Source organism: Ictidomys tridecemlineatus, chromosome 1, assembly GCF_052094955.1.
Source record: "Ictidomys tridecemlineatus isolate mIctTri1 chromosome 1, mIctTri1.hap1, whole genome shotgun sequence".
Classification (NCBI taxonomy): domain Eukaryota; kingdom Metazoa; phylum Chordata; class Mammalia; order Rodentia; family Sciuridae; genus Ictidomys; species Ictidomys tridecemlineatus.
The window spans coordinates 23,885,113-23,907,690 of NC_135477.1; the positions used below are offsets into that span (position 1 = coordinate 23,885,113).

General features: G+C 53.4%; 2 protein-coding genes across 9 annotated transcripts in view; one reads left to right on the forward strand and one right to left on the reverse strand.

Moving 5' to 3' along the window:
* The window catches only part of Sh3pxd2a (SH3 and PX domains 2A), a 219,364-nt gene extending 209,245 nt beyond the window's left edge, over positions 1-10,119 (forward strand). For all 7 annotated transcript variants that reach the window (XM_078015409.1, XM_078015529.1, XM_078015474.1 and 4 more), the window contains one exon: positions 584-10,119. In XM_078015409.1, the coding sequence (XP_077871535.1) occupies positions 584-2,548 (1,965 nt within the window). In that variant the 3' untranslated portion in view covers positions 2,549-10,119. The remainder of the gene's footprint in view (positions 1-583) is intronic.
* Positions 10,120-11,124: 1,005 nt separating this feature from the next.
* The window catches only part of Neurl1 (neuralized E3 ubiquitin protein ligase 1), a 72,067-nt gene continuing 60,613 nt past the window's right edge, over positions 11,125-22,578 (reverse strand). For both annotated transcript variants that reach the window (XM_021731829.3, XM_078015816.1), the window contains exons 4-6: positions 16,970-17,659; positions 13,974-14,120; positions 11,125-13,378 (exon numbers count right to left, since the gene is read on the reverse strand). In XM_021731829.3, the coding sequence (XP_021587504.2) occupies positions 13,140-13,378; positions 13,974-14,120; positions 16,970-17,659 (1,076 nt within the window). In that variant the 3' untranslated portion in view covers positions 11,125-13,139. The remainder of the gene's footprint in view (positions 13,379-13,973; positions 14,121-16,969; positions 17,660-22,578) is intronic.

Here is a 22,578-nt window from a genome sequence, read left to right on the forward strand (position 1 = left end):
TTTCTACAGGAAGGCATTCAACCCAAAGACGTCTCAGGTCATGGAACTTCAGTAGGATTCTACAGTGAGATGACAGTCGTCAGGGGACCCTGGGAGATGTTTTGCCAAGAGGCTCTGGCTTCGGCCTGTATGTCCCATTTCAATCCATCCGTGACTTCCCTGAGACACCCTTTCAAGGGCCTCCCAGGGAGGACCTAGGCATATTGGGGTGGGAGGAGGACTGGGTAGTGGAATGGTGGTGATTCTTTGTACATCTGGTTCCTTGGCAAGTAGGGCTTTGTAGGGACTGGGAACAGCGTGATGGTTTAGGGGAAGTGGAGGAGGTTTCTGTAGAGGAGGCCAGCTCAATACAGACTTGGAAGGTTAGGGGACAGTAGAAACCCCTCAACCAGGAGATGTTAGAGGCAGGGTTTAAATTCTGATCTGTCATTTACTGCAGTGGGTCTTGGGCCACTTTCTCAAGGGCTCAGTTTCCCATCTGCAAAGCGGAGGTGATGGAGCCCAGTGTGAGGCCCCTCACCCGGGACACCACAAGGTTCCAGAGACCCTCTCAGCTCACTGGCCTGCCACCTCTTCCTCCCAGGTCATCGACAAGAACTCAGGCGGCTGGTGGTACGTGCAGATCGGTGAGAAGGAGGGCTGGGCCCCCGCGTCCTACATCGATAAGCGCAAGAAGCCCAACCTGAGCCGCCGCACGAGCACATTGACACGGCCCAAGGTCCCGCCGCCAGCACCCCCCAGCAAGCCCAAGGAGACCGAGGAGGGTCCTGTGGGTACCAACGAGAGCCAGGATTCCCCACTGAAGCTTAAGTACGAGGAGCCCGAGTATGACATCCCCGCCTTTGGCTTTGACTCCGAGCCGGAGCTGAATGAGGAGCCCACAGAGGACAGAGGCTCCGGAGACCGGAAGCCTGCCCAGCCCCGTAGACCCTCACCTGCCTCCTCCCTGCAGCGGGCCCGCTTCAAGGTGGGCGAGTCTTCAGAAGATGTGGCCCTGGAAGAGGAGACCATCTATGAGAATGAGGGCTTCCGGCCATATGCAGAGGACACCCTGTCGACCAGAGGCTCCTCTGGGGACAGTGACTCCCCAGGTGGCTCCTCACTGTCCCTTGCCAGGAAAAACTCACCCAAGTCAGGCTCCCCAAAGTCATCATCGCTCCTAAAGCTCAAGGCAGAGAAGAACGCCCAGGCAGAACTGGGGAAGAACCACTCCTCGGCCTCCTTTTCCTCGTCCATCACCATCAACACCACCTGCTCCTCCTCTTCCTCCTCTTCCTCCTCCCTGTCAAAGAACAGTGGTGACCTGAAGCCCCGCTCTGCCTCGGACGCAGGCATCCGTGGCACTCCCAAGGTCGGGGCCAAGAAGGACACTGATACGAGGGCTGGGATGACCTCCTGTGCCCGGGCCAAGCCATCTGTCCGGCCTAAGCCCTTCCTGAACCGGGCAGAGTCACAGAGTCAAGAGAAGATGGACATCAGCACTTTACGACGCCAACTGAGACCCACAGGCCAGCTCCGGGGGGGCCTCAAGGGCTCAAGGAGTGAGGATTCAGAGCTGCCCCCACACACAGCCTCCGAGGGGCCCAGTGAGGGGGCCAGGAGAGGCTCAGCCGACATCATCACCCTCCCGGCCACGGCTCTCCCGTGTACCCCCAAGAAGGAGTGGGAAGGGCCAGCCACCTCCTACGTGACATGTAGCGCCTACCAGAAGGTCCAGGACTCGGAGATCAGTTTCCCTGCCGGCGTGGAGGTGCAGGTGCTGGAGAAGCAGGAGAGTGGCTGGTGGTATGTGAGGTTTGGGGAGCTGGAGGGCTGGGCCCCTTCCCACTACCTGGTGCCCGATGAGAACGAGCAGCCCAACACCCCTGGCAAAGAACAGGATGTGCTAAAGAGCAAGCAGAATGAGGGCAAGTCAGACAGCCTGGAGAAGATCGAGAGGCGGGTGCAGGCGCTCAACACCGTCAACCAGAGCAAGAGGGCCACACCGCCTATCCCCTCCAAGCCCCCGGGAGGCTTTGGCAAGACACCAGGTGCTGTGGCGGTGAAGATGAGAAACGGTGTGCGACAGGTAGCAGTCAGGCCCCAGTCGGTGTTTGTGTCCCCACCACCCAAAGACAACAACCTGTCCTGCGCCCTGCGGAGGAACGAGTCACTCACAGCCACCGACAGCCTGAGAGGCGTCCGCAGGAACTCCTCCTTCAGCACAGCACGCCCAGCGGCCGCGGAGGCCAAGGGTCGCCTGGCGGAGCGGGCCGCCAGCCAGGGCTCCGACTCACCCCTGCTGCCCACACAGCGCAATGGCATCCCTGTGTCCCCTGTGCGCCCCAAGCCCATCGAGAGGTCCCAGTTCATCCACAATAACCTCAAAGATGTGTACGTCTCTATTGCAGACTATGAGGGGGACGAGGAGACCGCAGGCTTCCAGGAGGGGGTGTCCATGGAGGTACTGGAGAGGAACCCCAATGGCTGGTGGTACTGCCAGATCCTGGATGACGTCAAGCCCTTCAAAGGCTGGGTGCCCTCCAACTACCTGGAGAAAAAGAACTAACCGAGGTTGTGCGGTCACTCCAGCCTCTGTGCCACTGTACCCGCCACTGGATGAGCAGTGACATGCAGACCAAAGGGGAAGGACAAAATGGGAGGGGGTGGGGGAAGAACAACATTAAGCCCTGCAGATGTGGGACCTGAAAGCTGGCCCACCTCCCAGCTGTTGCCTGGAAGGGAGGATACATTGAATAGCAGAGGGAATGACCTGGAACCCAGAGATGAGAAAGCTGGGACCTACGTGTGCACTTTGGTGACTTCATTGATGGACTACATGTCATTTGGGACAGGCCATGTGGGAAACCCCAATTGTGCCTTTGCTGCAAATCTGGAAAAGATGTGGTCATAGGGGGGCCTCCAGCATCCTGCCCGTTGGGCTGTTTTGGTGGCTACCATGTTGCCACCAGAGGTAGCCTTTGTATTGTCCTTATCCGTGTTTGTGGATTGTGCTATTTCCCAGGGATTGCCACCACCCACCATGGCTGGGTGCATATGAAGACCCCACAGGCCCTGGGACTTGGAGTTGTCTCCTGAGCGAGCTCACGTCTCTCTCGGGGCCAGGCCACTATCAGTGTCTGGGAGTTAAAGAAAACACAGTTCCCATGTGCCACAAGAACTACCTTCTTAGCTGTCATTGCCCTGGCCTTGAGAAGAGAGTCCGCCCTCCTTGGGGTACCCCATGGAGGACACAGTGCTGGAGTTTAGAGAGGGTAGGGGAAGCCATCAGGCTCTCCGTCATCAGCACAGACTACTTGGGTATTTTTGGGTGAGCAGTTCCTTTGCATGTTTCGGGAGAGGTTTGTTGACTTGGGGTTTATATGTCAGGCCTTTGGTTTGGGTCTTATTTTAGGGGTTGTTTGGGCACCCTGGGGGGTCAGCCTCACATGGGAACAGAAGGGGTGGAGGGTGGGCTTTTCTGTTGTACTCTGTGGAGGGGTGTTTTGTTTTGTATTTGGCTTCCCATTCTCCCCTCCATAAGCCACGTCGTTTCGTTTGGTTTCCACTGTGTGGACTTTGCCTGTGCGGCACTTGCCGGAGGGATTTGGGGCTGGGTAAGCCCAGGTCCCAGTCTTGGCAAAACAGAGAAACTGTCCTTCTGGTTCCTGCCCAACCTTGGTGGGGCAAAAACCCTCCCCGGGAGGGAGGAAGGTGTTGTTAGGAGCCAGACCTTTGGAGAGAAGGCAGCGCCCAGGCTGCTGGGTGGCTGCCATTCTGTGTATGTTCTCCCACCGGGGCAGGGCCGAAAGCCTTACAGAGACTGTGGAGAAGCAGCCGTGGCCCCCACCCTGGGTGGAGGGGACTCCAGCTGGGCCTCCTGGGTCAGACTGGAGCAGACACCACCAGCCACTCCTCTGGCCTACTGGCAATGCCACAGTTGCTCGCGAAGAAGGAGGACCCTGTGCCTGGAGCCAGTCTGGTCTTCCCAGGGGCAGTGCCCCAGTGAAGAGAGAAGCAAGAGAGTGACATTTCCTGCAGGTCTTCTGTCAACTTTGGGTTGTTTTTCTGTTGTTGATATCTCAGAGGGACTCTCCAGAAAGAAGCCCAGCCAGCTTCTCCAAGGACTCACCCTTTGTTGGGAGTGGATTTCCGCACGTGCCTTTGATTTCAGACAGACCAGGCTTCACAGCCACCGAATGAGCTGCCAGAATCACCAGACTAAGGGCTGTTGTTTCCTACAGAGGAGGGAAGCCCTGCCCTCACCTGCTCCCCCGAGCAGGCCTTCACCCTCTCCCCCACCCTCCAGGATCCCAGAGGCCTTGCCTGGGATCCCCGAGCCCTCGCCCCTCGCCACATTCTGATCCTGGCAGCTGTAGCCAACTGCTCGCGTTCTTTGTCAGAGGGCCGTGGTGAGATTGTTTTGTTTCCTTTTGTTTTGTTCGTGAGTTTGTTTAAAATCAAAATTAGATATTTTCTTCTGCTGGACAGTATTAAATAGAGCAGGATGTTGAGTTAATCTGCTAGATTGCAGTACTAATGGTAGTGGATTAGTGTCTTCATATTAATATTATTTTTACTTATTTGAACAATAATGATAAAGAAGTGGTTCATTATTTTTTAATTAATGCACTTTAAGGTGGAATGGAAAGAAACCCAGAGAGCAAAGTGCATTACTTAAAGATGCAGTATATACTTTTCTCATTTTTAAACAGCACATATTTATTAAAAGAAAAAAAAGTAATTTATGATTATTTAAAATAAAATTTAAAAGTAGAGTGTCTGTCGGGTTAAAGGACCTTCCACATAGCTGCCTTCCTGGGGAGGGCCCGTGGCCTCGCTCCACAGATGTCCGCTCTGAGCCAGTTGAATCACTAGCACACCGCCGGCCAGGCCCGGAGGGAGCATAGCACATGGTGGCTGCCAAGTACAGAGCATCTCAGTTGGACTGGACCAACCACAGTGCTCCCCAGAGCCTGCCTCCCCTGCCCCACGTGTGCATCTGCCCCGTCAGGCTCTCTACCACCCACCAGTCTCCCAGCCCCTCAAGGACCCCCACTCCTTGATTGCCAGTGCCCTGAAGCCAGAGAGTCATTAAAAAGCAGGGCTGGAAGGGACCCTGGAGGTCGCTCCATCCCACCCCTTCCTGTTACTGCAGCCCAAGGACAGGAAGTGACTTTCTCAAAATCACACAGCTAGTTAATGGCAGACTCCCCACTGCATTAATCCTGTGTCCTTCCCGCTCCCATTATAGCTTATTCTGTGGTCGTCATGTTTACATTGTGACATCCAGCCCCAAGGATGGCTGGGAGTTGCTCAGGCATCCAGGAAAAGTGGGAAATGCTGCCACCTGGTGACATCACGTAGATTTGGGCAGTGAACAGGGATCGCCACGCCCTCGTCTAGACCCCACTCCTGACCCCTCCCCTTCAGCCCCTGCCTCCCAGCACAGCAGAAGCCCTGCAACCCAAAGGATATTAATACTTGAAGTAAGAAGGGTGCATGCCAGCCCTTCTCAGATATGGCCAGGGGGTGCCAAGCTTTGTGCCCCTGGACTCCTAGCCCTACCCTGGGCAAGAGGGCCTTTCCCTAGAGCTACTGAGCTGCTTTGTGACATTGGAGGAAACTGCCAGCAGCAGCGGAGGAGGGAGGGGGCCTGGGGTTCTGACCCACCAGGAGGAAAACCAGATCGGACTAAAAGGAAAGAAAAATGAAATCTCAGCAGTGTCCAAACCTAGTTTTCCATTAGTTGCAATTGAAAATGTGAAATGACATTGTATTGCTGTATACTGCAACTTTAACCATAATGAGCCCTTCTGCGGTCATTATTGAGGTTTATATAATGCCCGAAGTTGCATCCTTTGGTGCTTTGTTTTTCTATTCAGTTTAAAGACCTTTTTCTTTTATTACAAGGGGAAAAAAAATACGTCTTCATCTCTCTCCCACCTTGTCCTTCTTTGTCTCGGCAGGCCTGGCGTGTTGCCTGGCTCCTCTGTGCTCAAGAGGAAGCTGGAAAGGGGCACCCCTGAGCAGCAGGTGTGCGGTCTGCCTTGGGGTTCCCCTCCACCCAGCGGGCTTTGTTTGCCAGGCTTCAGCCTGTCCAACCCCCGCCTGGCTCCAAAGATTTCTCTCTTCCTCTCTTCTCCATCTTGACGAAGGCATTATATAGAATCGTTGTAATCACTTTCAGATGTTAGAGCAGCATATTTTACTGGCATTTGTATCCATCGCTTTCCTCAGTAAGGCATGTTACTACTTTCATCATCTTAAGGAAAAAAGACAAGGGAATTTCGATCCAACGTTATTTTCATATTACTAGTACTTGCAGAGTAGGCGTAGAACTATTTAAGTTTAGATTTTGGTTTGGTAGTTTTGTTTTTAAGGGGGGAAAATGAAATAGCCCCTACTTTTCCTGTTTTTGTATTTAACTAATATATTATTTCTTTAAGGTTACTCACTTCCCCTACCCCTTTCAAATACTTTGCATTCTCAATTGAAATGAAAACAATCTGAGAGACAGGAAAAGTGCAATATTACCAAGAGGGATGCCAGGGCTTATTGGCATGGTGGAGAAAGACCCCATGGTCCAGTCTGCAGAAAGTTGGAGGGGGACTGCTGGGAGGAATCGGAACTGTGGAACTGACAGGTGGGCTTTGGGGTTTGATGTTTTAGCCCTCTCCCTCTCCTGCTTCCCTGGAAAGATGGTAGGGGGTCCCCACCAGAGGGCAACCCCCGTTACTATTGGGTATCATCCACCCAGAAGAAAGGGATTCAGGGAAGAGGCGTGGGGGCTCTTGACCTCCTGGGCCCAGTCTCCAGAGCAGAGTGAGGACATCCAGGAACTGTTCCTTGTTTTCATTTCCATTGTTTCCAGCCAGCTGCTCAGAGAGACCTGTCCTAAAAATGCCTCCCAGCAGCCCTCTACCCCATTCCCCCTGCCCCCAGTCTCCTGATGTTTGGGCTGTGATCCTTTTGATGTAAGTCTGAATCTTTCTAAAACTATGAAACCTCAGTTCAGTTTATGGGCAGGAAACCTAGATGTAACCAAACCCATCTGGAGGGTGTGGGCACCAAGGCCTACCCCAGGGAGATGGAATTCCCGCAGACCTGCAGCAGGGCCCGGCACTGAGCCCAGCTGCCCATTCATCTCAGCGATTTCAGCCTGAGCAGCAAGCCCTGCCTGTGCTCCACACCCAGACAGTCTGCGGGAGTTCTCGGAGAAGACTCAGAGGGGTTTGTCTACTTAGGTCTCTGCAGACAGATGCCCCCACAACAGGCACCAAGCCAGATGCCTCCTTTTTTGGTGCTGATAGAGAAAGTGGCAGGCTGGGAAGTCTCCTGGGGTCCAGACCAGGAGCTCTGCCCCTCAGGACAGCAGGCATGCCCTTGCTGGTTCGTCCCCTCCACCTCCAGTACTGTACATTTGCTGCTCCAACCCCATATTTGGTGAATTTCTGTACAGACATGGATCTCTGTGCCCAGAGTAGGACTCAAGCCCCTGTGTGAGTCTCCCTTGGAATGACACATCCACATAGCCAATCATCTTTGAGAATCTTGATGCAGAGCTCTCTAGAAAGAGAACTGTCCACATCGCTAAAAAATTACGATTCCCTCACTTTTTTGAGGGTTGTGAGTTGAGTGTGTGTGCACACATGTGTGCATGCATGTGTGCGTGTGAGTGTTGGTAATTTCCCACTTGGAACTAATAACATGGGGTTAGAGAAAAAGAAAAAAAAAAAAAAAACACCGGGCAAGCTGTCTCCACTGAAAAGTCCTTGGCATTGGGCAGGTCCCAAGGGACTCGCAGCTTCTGGCATCAAGTCTGTGTGTCATTCATACACACAATTTTTGGCTGGAGAGTGCAATGTGTCTTTTTTTTTTTTTTGTAATAATATTATTATTTAGTTGGAAACTTCACACTGGCGTTATCAGGTCTAGCAGAAGCAGCCTAGGCCATCGTCCCAGGCTCCAAATGAAGATGTGGAAAAGAGATACCACTGGGTGTGGAAGTGTTGAGGTGGTTCCATTAGGTCACCGACCTGCAGACGAGAGTCACCTTACAGGCTCCCACCTCTCACCCTATGAGTCATCAGTCTGAGATTCCCTGAGACAAGCACTGCTGACCCTTTGGTTCTCATTTCTGAGGGCAGGCAGAGTGGGCGGGGTGAGAACTGATTCTCAGTGTGCACAGCAAGACCTGCGCATGCGGACACCGGCTGAATGTGTCAGGAAAGTAGCGTGGAGGGCTCCCCTGGACCTGACCGAGCTTTTTGGCTAAATCTCCTCGCTGAGGCAGTGCCATATTTCTCTGTGGTTCCCAAGCTCCATGATCAGAGCCAGTGAGAGGACAGGGTCAGTAACTTACAGCCTTAGGGGAAAGAGCCCCAAGTTTTAACTTCTCTCCAGCTTTGTCCTACATGCCTGGAATCCCCAGGCCACAAGGCACAGGATGGTGCTTATAGACTGGGTAAAGGGCTTTACCTTACAAGGCCCTGATCCCAGCCTACCTGTAAGGCCAGGATTCGCATGCAGTCCTCCTTCCCCTATCCCATCTAAATCTCACGTTTGCACTTGACAATCAGCACCCTCTCCCTTCCCAGTCCTAAAACTGAGTGGCCTTTGAGAGTGGGGTCCCCTGTTCTGGAGGCCCCTGCCTTGCTCCCAGATCCACCCTGGCCCATGGGCTAGGCCTCAAGAGGTGTGTGTGAGAGAGAAGTGATTCAGAGCAGAAGGGTTGATTGAGCACGTTGAAGCCAGTGAGAGGCACGTTGGCAAGAGTGTGTGCACGTTTGGGGTGGCCGGGGCTTCCCGTCCCTTCACCGGGAAGGAAGCTTCCAAAAGAGGATATCTTCCAGACAGAAGGTGGTGTAGGAGGGCTGAAAGAGGGCTCGGAGGTTTGTTTTCGTCTTTATGTATTAGAAATGAGGAAGAGGTGGATGGTGAGTGTTTCAGGAAGAAGAGAGAAAGCAGGTAGACAGGAAGCTTCATGATCCAACACGCAAGGGTCCAGTCAGCGCTGGAGGTGGGACAGTCTTCAAAACCTAGCCATAGAAGAAGCTGGCCAAAGGAGACTACCGTTCACAAGCTGGGTCTCAGGGAATGGTTACTGATCGACTTCATGGGGAAGGGGTGCTGCAAGCTGTTTCCAGGAGAGTTACGTTCATTTCCCAGGTTCCCATCTGAGTCTGTCCACTACCCTTTGCCTATTCCAGAGCCAGTCTCAAACTTTACAAATCAGAACAGTGACCATGACAGGCCATGCAATAGGGATCTGCCATCCCAAACTGGACTCCACCTGGGAGGAAGGTGGCCTCACTCATCTTTCTGTTGATACCAGTTGTTCCAAAGGCACTCTGTTGGTCACCGGGGGTGGTTCCATTTGCAGAGTTGGCCTCCCTGGTATGAAGTAGACCAGGTGAGATACACACCCACCCGTGGATATGTGCTCTTCCATTTTTTAGTGGCTTCTAGCTAGGGCACACTGTTCTTAGAGTTTATTCCATTCTTGCATTTACAGCTGTTCTCTGCAGTAGGTTTTCTTTAAATCCAGGATACCAGATGGGGAATGGGTATCCCTGCCAGGTACCGACAGGTCTACAGGAAGGTGACTTCTCAGCATGACGGAGTGGCCATCCCGGAACCAGGGTCTGAAGTGAAATGGTGGGTGTCACTGGGCTCCAGAATTGCAAGGAACTCCTAGTGGTGTCTTCTCACCCCACCCAGCCCTTAGTGGGCTCTTAGTGGGAGAAGCCCCTTCCTCTGGGTTTTTCCCTCTTCCGCCTCAGCAGAGAAGCTGGAGAGAAGGGCAGTAAGTGCAGTGCCGTCAGGGTGAGTGCAGATCATCCCAGGATCCATGGTGGTGCTAAACTATCTCCATGTTTCTGATATTTTTAATAGTGAAGTTTTTTTTTTTTATCTCATCACAAAAATGCAGTGTCCTTGGGGAAGGGACTCAGCCCCTTGGCCTGCCACTTTCCAGGTGTCCTTTATCACTTTGACGGGACTCTTCGGTCTGCAGAGATGCTGTCTTGGCATGCTTCTAGACTGTAAGATTTGGGTTGTTTTGTTTTGTATTTTGTTTATGTTTACATGCATCTTGTATTTCCCTAAAAACTAAATAAAGTTTTTTGACCTTTTTAACTGTACATAATCACCTAATTCTCCCACACTCAGCTGGATAGCAGAGGTCCCTCTATCCCAAACTCAGCACAGACTCCAGAATCCCAGGCCTCTGAGAGGACTCGGGAGGGGGATGTATGTCCCTACTATGAGAATCAGACAAATTTCCCCAGCCCCATCCATGCCTCGGGGGTGGCCAAGCTTGGGTCCTCAGCTTGAACCCCTGAACCCACCTAACTGTACTAAACTGCAGTAAGCAGGGCGGCATGGTCCTGGGTTCAAGACCAGGCTGAGCCTGGGAGGCCAGATATCCCATGTGCCTCTGAGGCCTGGCCCTGCCAAAGAAGTGCAATTCCAAGGTGGTGTGCCCACACCTTGGGGTCAGTTTGGCTGTCTTCCTACCGCCCCTAGCTCTTCCAGCTACTCAGATGTGCTTAGCATATCTTAGAAAGTTCCTCCAGGGGTCCCTGTCTAGTGACTTTCCTTTTCTCCCCAGCTGTACCACCAGTATGGTATAGGCCTCTGCACCCACCAATAAGAAAATAGTTTGAGCTTCAGCCACTGGAGAGGCCTGAGCTTAGGGAGGACACAGCCAGCCCTGCGCACCTGGAAGGAGGACCTGTCATTCCCTCACTTTCCCCTAGGTGGTGCCACCACCCCACAGGCTCCTATCCAGGTTGGGCCTGCTCAGTCTTGAGAAGCCCAGCATCCTCCTGGGCTCCCACTGCATGGACCACACCCTGCTCCCACAGACCCAGGCTTCTGAGGCCACCAGGAGAACCAGGGCTTCTTGCTTCCAACTTACAGGGCTCGCCAGGTACCATGGCCCCTGCTGAACAAGCCACAGGTACTGTTCTGGCCCACAACTCCTGGGAGCCTGGCCTGATTGTCTCAGCCACCTTGGGGCCTCAGAGGCCCACTGTTTTCTCCCAGGGCCACACTTTGGGTAACCCCACCCACCCACGTGTATGCCCACATACACACGGGCCCTCCCCCTCAGCCTCCACAGCACAGCAGAGCCCTGGGGCTGGTAGAAATCACCTTTATTCACAATCACAGCGACCCCACGGGGGAGTTCACAAAGGCGTGAGGCTACCCCTGCACTAACAGTGGATGATGGCTTCTCCCCAGCCCCCGGCGGGGCAGCCCCTGCATGCGCTTGGCCCTTTCACCTCTGGGACCTGTGCCTGTCCCAGCCCACTCCTGCCGCAGGTCTGAGAGGCAGGGTCCGGCAAGGCAAGACCCAGAGTGGTCCAGGGACTTCCCCAAGGTGCCTGTAAGTCCAGTGCAGGTGCCTGTCTGGCCAAGAGTCCTGTCCCACGCTTCCATCACACCACCTCTTGGCAATACCCCACAGAGAACTCCCAAGAGCCGTACAGAAAGTCTGCCCCCCCAAACAGCCACCTCACACAGGAAGCTGAGGCTGAGGGCAGCCGCCTGGCCAGGGCTAGAGCCCCAGGCTCTGCCGGTCAAGGGAGAGGCTGTCTCTGAGGGTACACTAGAGTCACCTGATGACTGGAGGCTGGGAAGCAGGGGGGCTAGGCCAAGACTGCACTGGCCCAGCCCAGAACAGGTGGCCAGGGCTGAGGTGACCACAACCTCAGAACAGGTAGGGCAGGAGCCAGGACCTTGCTCCAGGGTGGACAGCCTCTCCCAGAGCAGGTTCCCTGCCCTCCTATGACAAGAGTCCCCTGGTCCTTCGCTGGCCCATGCTGGGCTCCCTGCCTGCGCCCTCTTGGAGCATTTGATGTCCTTATGGAAAGGAGACTCCTGGGCCATTTGCGATTCCAGAGCCAACCATGACAACCCAGCTTCTGCTCGGGAAGGAAGGGCACTTCATGGTGCTGGGTGACCTACCAGCCCCGGGGCACTGTGGAGGTTCAGTGTGCCTCTCTACAAAATGGACACCGTTGGCCAGGAAGTGGCCCAGTTTGGCCCTTTTAGATGGAGTTCCCACTTAGGCTGGCCGTGAGCTTCCCAGACGGGGCCCGGGGAAGATCTGAGAGATGATGACCACTACTGTCCCCGCACCAGCACCCATATACAGGACGGCATTTCTAGGGGCTCAGGAGATGGGAACTCACCCACAAACCAATAAAACCCACCAACCAAATAAATAAATAAATTAAAATAAGGGGAAAGACTGGTCATCGTTAGGGACCCCCCACCTTCACCAGGAGCCACGGCCCTTCCTTGGCACAGTACAGCCTCTGAGATCGTCCTGGGCCCAGGCCAGCACTGAGATGCGGGAGGACAGGCGGGGGTGGGGGCAGCTGAAGACCTGTGCTTAGAGACCTTCACCAAAGACATACCTGTCCCCACCCCATACCAAAGGGCACTCCTGCGCAAAGGCAAGGGCGAGATGAATGGGACAGAACCATGGCTAGGAAGGAGTCCTTTCAGCCCAGAAGGGCCAGGGATCCAGAACCTAGAGCCCTCCACAGCCTGGGGTAAGAAGAGTTAACTGGCCTTCTTGTCCCCTGCTGCCAGTCCCAATCGGCAGGGAAGAGGGGAAAGAGAAGGTGGGTCCAGATCAGAGTGAGCAACTCAGGAGCCGCCCATTGTGGGCTGCTGTTGAGCAGGTTGTGCACTGCTCAAGAGTCACTGGCTAATGGAGAAAATGGAGGCTAAAATCCAGTCCCTACTCCACTGACCCAGCCACATGCCCTGGCTTAGGGCAGCATCTGTCCATTTGAAGATCCACACTTTTTAATTCTCACCAAGGTGCCACATGGGCTACAGGGACCTCCTAGAATCTGCCCCAGATTGGGAAGGTGTAGGACAGGCTGACCTCAGTTTAGCCCCTCGTCATGCAGGGAAGAACTGATGCAAAGAAGGGAAAGACTGGGGAGTGTGGCCTTCTCCCCTCTCTGCCCAGTGATGTGCTTCTGCCGCCGCCTTCCTGCCTCGGACCTGCTCCGTGCCCAAGCCTTCAGGAGCCTCGGGTTCCTGCGTCTAATGGAGGAGGATGAGGAAGAGAAGCGGCCCTGGGCTTGGCCCTCAGCAGCAGCCGGCTGATGTCTACAGAGGGGCCCGCGGGGCTAGGCGCTGCGGTAGGTCTTGATGATGTCCTTGATGGGGCGGCGGCAGATGGGGCAGCAGGCGTGCAGGGCCTTCTTGAGGCGCAGGCCGCAGGCGTAGCACAGGCACATGTGACCGCACGTGTAGATGACCGTGTCCACCGCGTGCTCATAGCAGATCGTGCACTCGTCACTCCACTGGCCCACGCCCGGGGTCACTGGAGACTCAGGCAGGCTCACCGGTGAGTTGGGGGCTGTCCCTGGACACAGAGGGCACCAGTCAGGAGCAGATGTGGCTGGGTCCCCTGATTTCTCAGGCTCTCCACTCCTGCAGTCCCCAACAGCAGCACACACACAGCCATGCACGCACTCAGTTACTCACACGGCCTCCACCCGGTATGCCTAGCCCAGGGTTCACGGGAAGGGGGCCCCTGGCCTCTTGCACCCCAATCCATTTACGGAGACCTGCCTGTTCACCCCAACAACGCAACTTCCTGCCCAAGGGATGACACTGAACGCAGGGCAGCCCCACTTCTGAACCACTCAGCCCCCAGATCAGGGGCCAGGGAAGCCATGAGCAGCAGGGAGGGAAAGAAGGAGGCATGGTGAAGGGAAGGGGCCCCAAATCTAAGGCAGATCCCTCCTGAGCTACCCTTTGGCATTCCCTGTGTACTTTAAAAAAAATTTTTTTTTTTGGAAAAAACTGCCCACTGGGGACAGGAGAGAGACACCCCGGAAGTCACCACCCCACAAGTCCAGCTCCTCTTCACCCCCAGCCTGACAGCAGCTGCACCCCTGCCTCAGCAGGAGCCCTCTGGGGTGACAGTCTGACACAGCACAGGGGACTCTACTTACCACCCGCAGAGCTGCCCTGAGGGCCAGAGCTGCACGCGCTGAGCAGGGGGTCAGACAGGCGGCTGCCCAGGACACTGGGTGAGGTTGGTGTGGAGGCCGGGGAGCAGGGGAGCGATGGGATGCCTCTGTCGGCCAGGATGGTGGAGCCTGCAGTGAGGGCGGCAGGGACAGGGGGCTGCACTCACCACCTGGCCTGAAGCAAGAAGGCTGGGGCCTGCCCCAGCGTGGGCTCCCAGGTCTCCGTGGAGTCCCACCTCAGCCCAAGGTCTCCAGTCCAAACAATGAAGTCCCACCTTCCTTGCCCCTTGCCGCACCTCCTGTTTAGAGCCCTGTCCTCTTCCCACCATTCCCAGATGTCACCTCTTCGGCACTGATGCAGCCAACACCTCACCTCCTCCCATGTGTCCTAGTCTTGCATTCTCCCCCCCTTATCTCCCCTTGTCCTCTCTCCTATCCCCTTCTTCCCCTCCTTCCCTCCCTCCTTCCTTCAACTAATCCTTTCCGAGGGCCTACAGGGACCAGGCATTGTCTACACAAGCTGCAGACAGAGCCCTTGTCCTTAAAGAGCTAACTGCCCAAGCAGCCTAGTGGAGCTGCCCTCAATCCCCTTTTCTCTGGACAGCCTCAACTCCCCAAAACCACACTGGTCCATCCAGCCATGACCAACCCCACACCCACTACAGATACAGACCGAACCACCACAGGCCAGGGATATTATCCATTCTTTGCCAGGAATCCAGCTCTATTTCTCCAGTTGAACCACAAGCTTTCTTAGAACAAGAACCATCATCCACCTGTGGCTCTCCCAAGACCCGAACAGAATCCCTGCACACAGTCAGGGGCTCAAGGGGGCTTTTTATTATTAGCTCTAACTCAGTAGTGTTATTATTCCTAAGCAAATTCAATAAATGTCCAGAGCGCTTCTCTTACTGTGTTGATTGATATCTTTTTAAGTCCATTGTCATGTCCCATCAGAAACGCACACCTATTTACTTTCCTTGTCTTATCACACTGGCTAGCATTTCTAGAACAATGTTTCGAAGGCATCTCTACTTATATTCCTATTATTATTTTTTATACTAGGGAGTGAACGCAGGGGATGCTTAACCACAGGTTCTGAGTTGCTTAGGGCTTTGCTAAGTTGCTGAGGCTGGCTTTGAACTTGTGATCCTCTTCCCTCAGCCTCCCAAGCCACTGGGATTACAGACGGGTACCACCACGCCTGGCTATATTCCTATGTTTAATGAGAATATTTCTGACGATAAGTATGAAATTGGCTGCAGGTCTGGCGGTGCTCATGAGTGAAGGAAAAAGTCTTCCATTCTTAAGTTTACAGAGGCCTTCCACAAAGCCAAACTTTCCTCTGTAAGATCAACAGTGTCCCTTCCTACATGGCCACGGATTGGGTTTTCCTTTGGAGTCAAGTGAGTGTCTCACACCACCAATTTGCTGGATGAGATGTCCAATTCTCCAAACAGCTTGGAGCACTCTGTTTAACAGACGGTGAATTCTGGATGGTTACTCTTCTACATCCACCTCGGCTCGCTTATCCTTGGCACAGGAAAGTCCTCATTTTATTGTTTTTACTTCCCCTTTGCTCCAGTCTCGTAAGCCTCTTTGGGCAGCACAGCCTTACTGGAAAGCTACTTATCTATTATTAGATGGTGCTGACGCAAGAGAGTACCTTGCCCTTATGTAATTTTATTTCTCTGAGAAGCAGTGTCTCCTGGTGAGTGCAGCTCAGTATCTCTTCATCTCAGCTTGAAGGTTTTTTTTCCCCTATCCATTTCTTTTTATTCCATCCTGAATTCCCACCCTAGCCTGATTCATCTTCCTTCTATCTGGTTTCTTTTCATCTAATCTTTCATTCCTTCCTGATTTATATCTTCCCGCAGCTCTAACTTCTTAGCACCCTAGCCTCGTTTCTTTTCATTCATTATTTATTTATTTTTCATTTCCCCTTTATTTGCTCTTTCCAGAGTTGGGAGGCCCACTGACTTTATCTGATTTCACAGGCTCTCCACTCTTGCAATCACCAACAGCAGCACACACACAACCATGCACGCATTTAGTTACTCACACGGCCTCGACCCAGGATGCCAAGCTCAGAGCAGCTCGGACTCACACATTTACACACACAATTCAAACTATCAAGCCTGCTGGGGCTGTGAGGCCCAGAAGGCTCCAAACTTGGCAAAGCCTACTTGCTTTGTGGAGGGGAGGCAGGGTTGGAGATCAGGGCTGGGGATGTAGCTCAGTGGTAAAGTGCTTGCCCAGCATGTGCCAGGCTGGAGTTCCATCCCCAGCACTGAACAAAAAAAGAAAGAAAACAGATGCCAGGAACCTATCCAAGATCTACAGAATAGCAATCTCTGGAGGAGGGATCCAAGAATCTTCCCTTTACTAGGCTCTCCAGGTGAGGCTAATGAGACAGCCCAGTGTAATGGAAAGCTGGTTAGCAGACCAGAACTGCTCCCTCTGGGGTAATAGAGGTCCAAGGAGACGCTTTGTGGAGAAAAAGGAAAAGATTTCTGATCAAATTAGTTTGGACAAACTGTACACTATAACCATCATCAACTTAAGATTCTCACCATGTATGAAAGGCTCTGAGAAGTCCTGCAAGAAACACTCATCCCACTCCCCTTTTTAACTCCATGTTTCCCAAACCTTTTAACCACAAGGACCCCTTTTCAAAGAGTACCTATTAACACCTTATAGAACTATCTGGGAAACATGGCTTACACAAATTCACATTCTGCAGCCCATTCAAACTGTGTCCCCCCAGAAAAGGCAAACCTAAAACTCTGCAACCCCATTTTCCCCTAGGCCACCTGCTCAGGTGTTCCTCTAACCCCTCAACCCAGGCACCACCCTGCTGAGACACCTGGCTACTGACATACCAAACTTTCATTTAGACCCGTGACCATCCTTAAAGGCAGGGATCTTTATTCCCATATCGCCCCCACACCAAGGAGGACCCACGCCCCAGCACTCACCGAGGATGCGGACCTGCGTGATGGCCCCATGCAGGCCAAAGAGCATCCAGAGAGGCTGCGAGGCGTCCACGCACAGCTGCATGCCAGCGGCCACACCATTGTGGCTGAGGTGCAGCTCTCCGTCGGCATTCACCACCAGCCCCAGGATGTCGCCGCTGTGCAGTGGCCCTGGCACGCGGCAGACGGCCCAGAACTCCTTGCGGTCCACCAGGGCCTCGGGGCTGAAGGGCAAGTCGGCTGGCCGCAGTGTGCTAGGGTCGCACGTGGTGACACCAACGGAGAGCGCGCCGGGCCGCGCGCCGCCCGAGCGCGTGACCTTGATGAAGATGGTCTCGGCCACGCGCACCGGCCGGCTGGTGAAGACAAGCGCGCGCTCGTCGCGGCAGTGCTCCAGGCGCGCCACCGTCTGCTCGTCCAGAATGCGGACGTGAGCGCCGGCGCGCAGCGGGTGGAAGCGCAGGTCGCCGTCGAGCTGCGCGGGGAGCGCGCGGCTGTGCTGCGAGTTGAGCGAGTTCTGCGGGATCGGGCAACCAGCGGCCGGCGTGCCGTCGTCGCCGTCGCCGCCCGGCACGTTGAGGTCACACAGGCTCACCGAGAGGCGCGCCTCGTCGGTCTCGCGCCGCAGTGACGGCCGCCGCAGGGCGGTGAAGGAGCGCGGCCGCAGGCAATCGGGCAGCACCAGCTCGCTGTCTGCAGCGGAGAGAGCGGGAGACCGGGCGACCGTCACCCCAGACCCGGGCGGCCCGCGGGGGAGGCCCCCGCGGCCTGAATCTTGCTGTGTTTCAAGTCTGCACCACTGAAACACTTACTGAATGCTTAATGGGATGGAAAATGCTTATGACATAAATTAGTGAGCAAAATCAGGGAGCAAGGTTGCACAGCAATCTGTCTAGCCAAAGAAGGAGGCTGGAAGGGAAGACACCAACGTCAGGACCGTATGGTTGCTTCTAAATGCTTAAAATTGCTGGTTGCGCTCTTGGTAATGTATTTTCCTTATTGCCTACAGTCAGCGGGTAGGACCCTTTTCGTAAATGTATCCCTTCTGTATCCCAGCATCTAGAGCTGAGCGCAGCACTTAGTAGGCAAACAAATATTTGTCTTACTGAATGCACTGATGACATTCTAACACACTGGGGGGCCAGAGGGAACCCCTCCCCGACTCCTTTGCAGAAATTGAATCATCTGATCATAACACTTGTCTTTTGGGATTACCATGCCACATAAGGACACCAAGACTGAAGAAAAAGTTGAGTCCATTCATCCAAGAAAGCCCTTTGAGAATGATTTAACTGAGAGTCAAACCCTTTCTCTTTAATCAGACAAGTCATACAAATTATTTTATAGAAATAAGGTTTGTAGAAAATACAGTTCAGCAGAAAGAAAAATAACCATCTGCTGGCCCTCCACCCAGAGAAGAGCACTTTAAACATCTGGATCATGCTCTCCCAGCCTTTAAAAAAAAAAATGGGGAGCAGAGCACAGTCATGCCTGTAATTCCCTCAGCTTGGGAGGCTGAGGCAGGAGGATTGAGAGTTCAAACCAACCTCAGTAAAAACCAGGCACTAAACAATTCAGTGAGACCCTGTCTCTAAATAAAATACAAAATAGGGCTGGGGATGTGGCTCAGTGGTTGAGTGCCCCTGAGTTCAATCCCTAGTATAAGCAATTTAAAAAAAAATTTTTTTTTTAGTTACTGTCCTAATGCAAAAATTGAGTTATGCTATATAAACACTAGAAGTTTTCAACCTTTTCTGGTTAGCAAATCACTTTGAAAATGTTATCATAACTTTGACCTATCTCCCCAGAAAAATACACACATTTTCACTAAATTCTGTGGATAACTTCAGGATACCTGTGAATATCCTGAAGGCTAAGAACCCTGCACTATGAATTTTCTTTTTCACAACTGTAACTGTTTCCAACATTATAGTCTTTTCTTTTCTTTTTCTTTTTTCCCCTCCAATACTGGGGACTAAGCCCAGGGGTGTTTTACCACTGGACTACATGCTCATCCCTTTTTATTTTGAGACAGAATCTTGCTCAATTGCCCAGGCTTACCTCAAACCCATGATCCTCCTGCCTGTCTCACAAGTTGGTGGGATCACAGGCATGCACCACCAGTGCCCAGATCCAATGCCATATTCTTTTAATGGCTTTTAATAGCCTGCTTTATGGAGTCATAAACTTATAAGGAAAGTAATCACTATGTGCCATGAATCCATTTCACTTTAAAGCAGCCCACGGAGGGGGGCCCACTTTACAGATAAAGCTCAGGGATGTTGTATGACAGCCACCAAGCGGTTGATCCAAGATTAAAGCCAGCTCTGCCCAACTCCCACCCCACGCCATACTCGTCACTTCCTAGGCCTCCTGACTGAACTCTTTCAATGGAGTTGATGTCCCCAAATTTGGTTGGTGCCACTGGAAGCCACACCATGGATCAATGCCTCTCTGTGCTTTCTCTTCAAGAACTGGACGAGGGCAGCTGTGTGCTCTGCCATGACAGGGAAGCTTGGGGGACTGATGTGGTAGGGACAGCAGAGACCAGAGTTCAGCTCCAGCTGAGCACAGAGCCAGTCTCCAAAGCCTCCGTGGCTTTGTTCTCCTGCCTCCGCGGCCCTTCCAGGAACCATGTTATCTGGGGCCTGTGAGGTTGGGGTGCTGCTCCCACCCCCAGGTCTCCTGCCACTCTGCAGAGGCCTCCTGGGGCCTGGCTGGTTAGGGTTTCCCAGCATCGTGTTGGCGAGAAGGAGGGAGCCAACTGGAAAACGCGATTATTCCGGGGAATTGACTCTGTGACAGCAAAGGCACAGAGGCTGGGGGCTGCGTGGAGAGTGGAGGGCCTCACAGGAGGGGAGGCCTGGGGGACAGAGGCGGGAAGCAGGGAAGGCTTGTGGCTGACCTGTTCCTGGGAACAGTCCCTGCTCCCTGGCCTCCCAGGGGTTCCAGGAACTGGCCCTTGGGGACTCCAGAGAAATGGAGAAGGGGAAGGGAGGGAGCAGTAGGGAGAAGGGGAATCTAGTCTTTCGAGATGCCCAGCCAGAGCCTTCAGGAATTCAGCTGTCCGCTGGGCCCAAATGCATGTGGACCCCTGCACTACCCAGCCTATCCCCCAAGAGCAAGCTGGGAAGACCCTAGTGTGGCTTCTTGTGACACCAGCCAAATTTGGGGACATTGCCTCTGCAGAAGGGGTTAAATAAACAAGACAGGCCTTGTATTCTGACAGGGCTGGGCGTGAGCTATCCTGGTCTCTCTGTCCCCTCAGGAGTCCTCTACTTGAAATCACCTACTACCAGATTTCCTCGCCCTCACAGGCAACCTGTTCTCACCTGAGCTAATCTGCCTTTAAGAATGTGTTTCCTTCTCTTAAACAAAATCTACCTCTTGGTATCTAATCCAGTACCTCCAGGCCTGTCAGACACCTCTCCTCAGGGAATACGCAGACTGCCCACTCACCTTCCACCTCTGTTCATTAGACAGTGAACAGACTCAGTATTCCACATGCACATGGACCATTTCGAGGGACAGTTTGGCCATCACCTCTGATGATACATCTAATAATGTAACCTTAGAGTACTTTGGGCTTTCTCAGTAACCAAAATCCATATGCTGGTAGGCAGAATAGGGACACAGTCAAGTGCAGTGAGTTTGAAATCATCACCCTGGGTTCAAACCCTGACTGCCACTGCCTTATGACATTGCCACATGACCTTGGAAAAGCAGCTTAACTTCATGGGGCCCCTTTTCTTGAGCAGTCATATCTGAGTCTACTGATTCACACAAAATCTGTTACTCTCATCCCGCCCTTAGGAAGGGCGATGTGAAGATGAAATGGAATAAGGTCCTTGGGCACCTAGTAGAAAACCTGGCACGTAAGAGTCATTAGGTCAATACGAGCCACTGTTACCCATTGTTTACATGTCAAGTGGTTCAGAAGCCAGTGCACGGGTTCTGGGGTATTCCAGGCCTGGGTTTAAATGCCCGATCTAGCACTTGGCTGGTAGCTTGGAGTGAGCAACTTCCCGCAGCCACCAGGGCTCACTGGAGAGCAGGAGTGCAGCTGCCTCCCTTGTGACATCTGCAGGATCAGGATCCAGTGGAGCCCCTGACACCCACAAGGTCCCTGAGAACTTCAGATATTCGGGTGGGTTTGTTAGCCAAGGTCAGAACCACCTGTACTCAGACCATCAACTTTTGGAACCCTAATGTAGGATTTTACATCCATCCTGATGGGCACTGGGAATATATTCATTTGAATGAAATCACTGACTAAAGGCCCAGAGGAAGCGCACATGTGGAGACCAGAGGGCAAAGAAGAGAAAGAAGGAAGGAGGAGCATTAGGGGATGGAGGAGATAGGAAAGTGACCCGTCTAGCCTTGTTCGAAATACTGCTGAAGCTGGAAGCCAGGTCCTGGGAGCTGTTGGGAAACTGCTAAACACGGCACCAGTCCCCAGGGTCGGTGTCCAGCCAAATATGTCCTCTCCCCTTCCCCTCCACCCCGTGGGCCAGGAGCAGCTGCAGGCAGCCAGCAAACTCCAAAATAACCATCCCACCAGCAGGCCCAGCTGTGTGAGTCCCTGAAATAGATGAAACTTGAGCTGGAAGAGTGCCCTCCTGAAGAGGGACAGCAAAGGTCCAGCTGAATGAGATGACATCGAGATGAGCTCCAAGCCCCTAGAAGACACCCCTGGGCCCCACCTGACCTCTGGACTGCCCACTGGGATACAGCTGAGATAAACCAGGGGCAACCTGGAGCCAGAAGCAATAGGGTGGCCCCACGTTTACCTTGGCTGTTTGTGATGGAGTCAGGAACAGACAAGGCTATGAGGGAGCTGCTCAGCTTCCCAGCAGCATGTCCCCTCTTTCAGGAAGAAGCTCGTCAGCCAGCCACCCGCTCCTGCCTACCTGGTGCCTCGTGAGAGCCAGAGCAGAACTAACCAGGCCTGGGCAGGCTGAGGAGGCCAGGGCCAGGCGCCCCACTTGCTGACCTCCTGGGTGCCCAGCCCTGCACAGGGGCACAGGAGAGGAATAAGCCAGGACCTGGATCCTAGGGGGTTATCAGACAGTGGAGGGTCAAGGCTTCGAGGCGTGAAGTTATTTTTAATACAATGCAGTTACTTAGCATCTCCCTTAGAAGGACCTTAGAGGAACTGAGGAGCTAAGGCATTAAGAGATCTGTTTATCCCTGCCAAGTTCTAACTCAGCCTTTGCTATGATGTCCCTGGGAACAGGAAGCTCATCACCTCTCAAGGCTCCCTGTGCCCTATCTCTGAATGACTGTTAGAAAATCTCTCCTCGTATGGATGCAGGGGTCCTAGTCCACCCATGGGGCTCCCTCTGATCTTCCCCTTCTTCGGATAAATACCCTCTTTGGAATAAAGATCTCCAACTGAGGCCCAAGTCCTTGTCCCCTGTTTCAGAGGAGGTCAGGGAAAGAGTTTGGAAGAAGCAGGATTCGACCTGGGCTGGAGGCCAGGGTTTAGATTCATCTAGAATGAGAGACTTGCAGGACGGAAGACTGTTGGCAAATGGAGAACAATCAGAGAGGCCAGGTGAGGAGGGCCTTGGGACCAGCTCTGGCCCAGAGAATCACCCAGCTCTGTCGCA